The sequence below is a fragment of the Ceratina calcarata genome, unplaced genomic scaffold, assembly GCF_001652005.2.
Source record: "Ceratina calcarata isolate Rehan_Ccalc_2016 unplaced genomic scaffold, ASM165200v1 scaffold321.2, whole genome shotgun sequence".
Taxonomy (NCBI): Eukaryota; Metazoa; Arthropoda; class Insecta; order Hymenoptera; family Apidae; genus Ceratina; species Ceratina calcarata.
The window spans coordinates 740,422-744,254 of record NW_017154760.1 but is presented as its reverse complement, the minus strand read 5'-3'; the positions used below and the strand labels follow the sequence as shown (position 1 = coordinate 744,254).

The following is a 3,833-nucleotide window of genomic DNA, read 5'->3' as shown; positions in this document are numbered from 1 at the left end:
CTTGTAGAGGACAACGAGATCTACAATTTCCATGTAAAAATTTTTCGCTAGCGTCAATAGTTAACGAGTAATTTGCAAAAAACTGTTTTCTCGTTTTTCGTCAATAACTCGTTAAATATTGATGCTAGCGGAAAACTTTTATAAAGAAATTGTAGATCTCGTTGTCCTCTACAAGAAAGGTCGTATGCAATTTTCCCGTATCTCCAACGGTTTAGGAGTTATTGAGAAAAAACGAAATTTGTTTCCAAAAGTTCGCCGTTTCGTCGGATTTTGTCAACATCAATAAAATGCCAAATAATCATACTCGTTAAATATCGAAGTTAGAAGGAAAACAACTTTTATTTGAAGCATTCTTCGCAATTTTGAAAAAAAAAATTTTTCGTCAGCGTCAATAATTAATTAGATATTTCCTTCTATACTTTTTAGCACGTAGCTATTTATTATTATCAGTATTCTTCCGACGTCTGATTTCTTTTTAATTATAGGAAATGCGTTTTTCTAAGGTACATAAACTTTTGGGATTGACTGTATAGCCAATACATCCTTAAGATATGCAAAATGAAAAGTATGCAAATATAAGAATTATAGGACATGTAGACAGTTGCAAGTAATGTACATACCCAATAAAAATATGCTAAAACTATGTATTATAATATTAGAAATTATGCGTTAAAAATTCCTTATGATCAACGAAGACAGGTCAAATGATTTTATAAATCTTGCTCCTCTGTAATTATCATAAAAAACTATTGTCCATTTGACAAACTGCAAATTGACGCTCGGAGCATTGATGTTGCAGTTTGATCCCTGGCTTTAAAAAACGTCGAGCATTCGGGGTGTCGCGTTCTCATGGTTTCAGAGAAGGAGAGACATGCATCTCGGTTTCAGAGAACGCCGGGCAATTAGTCAACTCGTTTGTACGATGTTAAACGGGAAAAATGTATGCGACCGTGTTCCGCGGTTGTAGCGCCCCGGGTGGGAAGCGTCCTCCTGTTACAGTGCCCGATCCTCCTGTCAACGAAACGATTTCTCATTCGTTACGAGAGTACGTACGTCCCCGGATTAATAGATCAGTTACTTCTTCTCCTTATCTCTCTTCCATTCAACAGCTTTTTTCCTTCTCCGATTCCAATGAGCAAGGAATTCTGAAAATACTACTTCTATGCAACCGTATCTCTGAATGTTCTCGTCAAATTCCATCCCCTGGAATCGGAGAAATTATACCCTTTCGGTTCTGGCGATTCTTAGAAATTTGCCAATTTTTACGAATTTCAATTTGATGTAAATAGTCGAGCGATCGATTTTGAAAAATTCTTGCTTATACTTCTACTGTATAACTATATATATGAATTTTTTCATCAATTTTCATCCGCTGGAACCGGAGAAATTGAATATTAAAAATATTGAAAATTATACGTTATATGTATATTGAGGTACCTCGAAGTTCTGGCAATTCTGCGAAGTATGGGAATTTCATCAATTTTTTTTTATTTAAATAATCGATGGAAAAATTTGAAAGAATACTCACTTGCACCGCCAAGCGTACTGATCGTAAATTAAAATTCTTTCAGGCTCTCGCCGTGAATAAGTACTTCAAATTAAAAAAAAAAACATGGAAGTTGCGATGCATTGGAAAGCGGATGGATTGGATATCCGATTTTCGGAGACAGTGCCAGGGAAGATGAGAGGATATCCAGGAAGGAGAACGCGTGTATAGGAGCGTGTAAATACTTGGACGGACGTTGTACGTGTGTACACATTTCGGAGATTTAATAGCCGACGGAGAGGATTATTCGTGGACACGTGGCACGTGAGGGCGGCGGAGGAAGAAGAAAGGATGGACCAGGTGGCTGCAGATGACGCGGAAACGGAGGAACCATTCGATGAGGGAAACCGTAGGAAACGGGGAGAAAGAGAAAGAGAGATGCTTATTTGTGTTCTTCTTTTACTTGGAATCAAGCTCCGCCCTAGTTCGATAGAAATCGTCGAAAAACAAAATCGACGAGCTTCTCAACAATTAAAAACAATTCCAAACTCTGTTTATCTTCGTCAGTAATTTTACTGTCCAAATTCATACGATATTATTTTGCAGGAAATTTTCTGCGGGAAAATTTTCGCGTTTCTCCGACAGATTTTGATCGCTAGTACTCGAGAAACTATTTTATTAATTTACTAGCAGCGTAACAATTGAATCCCCGACGATGCCGCGGACGTCCTTAAAACATTTGGAAGAAGGTGGCTCCGCCCAAATTTTAGACGCTCAAAATTTGGCTGAACTCTCGTCCAATCTCGTTTTCCCACCCTCGTCTCTCGCCACTTCTCGTTGGCGTCGTTCGCTCCTTCAATTTTCACTGGCAATTAGTTACGCACGAGTGCCCCTGCCTTCACATTCAAACGTTCTGCTCAAACATATCCCACAATCGATTCGTCCATCGATCGCTCGGCTTAATTAGAATTTAGAATTAAAACGTTCGAACTGTCGGACAACTCGGGGTGAGCTCTTCGTCATTTAATTAATCAATCGCTAAAGTCAATTTACGGATGGAAAGATTTCAAAAAGTGTACTGCTCACGTAGAAGTGCGACTCTGATTCATTTCAAAACGTATACATTAGAATCATAGAAACAAAAAATAATACAAATATAAACAGTGATTAAAATTGATCATCTCAGAATTTGAATAGTCGACGAATTTTTTCCAATGATAATCGACGAACGGACAAGTTGACAAAATTCTGCCGCGGTCTTCTAGTATACTAGTACGTCTCTGAATTATTGAATCGATTTCCATCCGCTGGAACCGGCGAGGTGAATCATAAATCGAGGCTCATATTCGAAGTTGAATTAACTTCGTAGAAATTAATATACAATGCCGCGTAAACGACGAGCGGCGACTCCTGAGTGTTCGGAAGACGACCTCTCCTGCTGCTCAGAAGAAAAGAGGGACGACAGCAGGGCTCCCAGGAACGCGGCGAACGCGAGAGAAAGGGCCAGGATGCGAGTTCTCAGCCGAGCGTTCTCCAGATTGAAGACGACCCTGCCATGGGTGCCTGCTGATACGAAGCTGTCCAAGCTCGACACCCTCAGGCTGGCCGCGACCTACATCGCGCACCTTCGGGCCGTTCTCAGAGACGACGGCACAGAGCCCAGGTCCCTCTCGCTAGCGCTGGTAATCTCTATTAAATAATTACTTCAGGCATTACTACTACCTACGATTCCGTCTCACATTCTTCTTATGTCGTAATATAGTCGACAATTTATTTATAATAATGGTAATCCGTGTTTTAATGAATGATCTGATGTACGATATAATTTATGAATTGATCTCTGATTTGGTGAATGATTTAATGTATCTCGGGTTTGGCAATGTTTGATAATTTCTGAACTTCATGAATTCCTTTTCAATATGAATAATCGATGGATGGATTTGGAAATATTCGCACGTACACTATTCATGTAGTAGCAGATTTCTGAATTTTTTCATCGATTTTCATCCGCTGGAATCGGAGAAATCATATACAGGTAGCCTTCCTTCAACACGGCATCTTATAACACGGTTTCGCTATAACACGATTCGTAAATTGCGCGAACCCTCCTACAACACGTCATCCTATAACACGGTTTCGCTCTAACGCGATAAGAAAATTGCAAAAACCTTTGTAAAGTTCTGTACTTCTACAGCCGCGGCGAGGCTTGCCGTCTTAAAGATACAATGTTGCCACTGAGATATAATTTAACATTAAACTGAGTTAATAATTTAACATTAAAAAAATTAAAAGAAGGCCTAAGCTTAGCTGAAAATCTCGAGTCATTTTTCTTGAATGCAGACCCTTC

The 3,833-nt window shown here is 39.4% G+C and overlaps 2 protein-coding genes across 6 annotated transcripts in view; both read left to right on the top strand.

Annotated features, from left to right (window-relative positions):
• The window catches only part of Yeti (yeti), a 6,324-nt gene extending 4,283 nt beyond the window's left edge, over nucleotides 1–2,041 (top strand). For 4 of the 5 annotated variants that reach the window (XM_026813287.1, XM_026813286.1, XM_026813284.1 and 1 more), the window contains one exon: nucleotides 1,572–2,041. The gene's annotated coding sequence lies outside the window, so the exon portion shown is untranslated. Of the gene's footprint in view, nucleotides 1–859; nucleotides 1,046–1,571 lie in introns of all 5 variants that reach the window. The other variant, XM_026813285.1, reaches the window with a different exon arrangement.
• Nucleotides 2,042–2,868: 827 nt separating this feature from the next.
• The window catches only part of HLH54F (basic helix-loop-helix domain-containing transcription factor HLH54F), a 2,154-nt gene continuing 1,189 nt past the window's right edge, over nucleotides 2,869–3,833 (top strand). Inside the window, exon 1 of the mRNA XM_018023997.1 lies at nucleotides 2,869–3,168. Coding sequence (XP_017879486.1) covers nucleotides 2,869–3,168 — 300 coding nt within the window. The remainder of the gene's footprint in view (nucleotides 3,169–3,833) is intronic.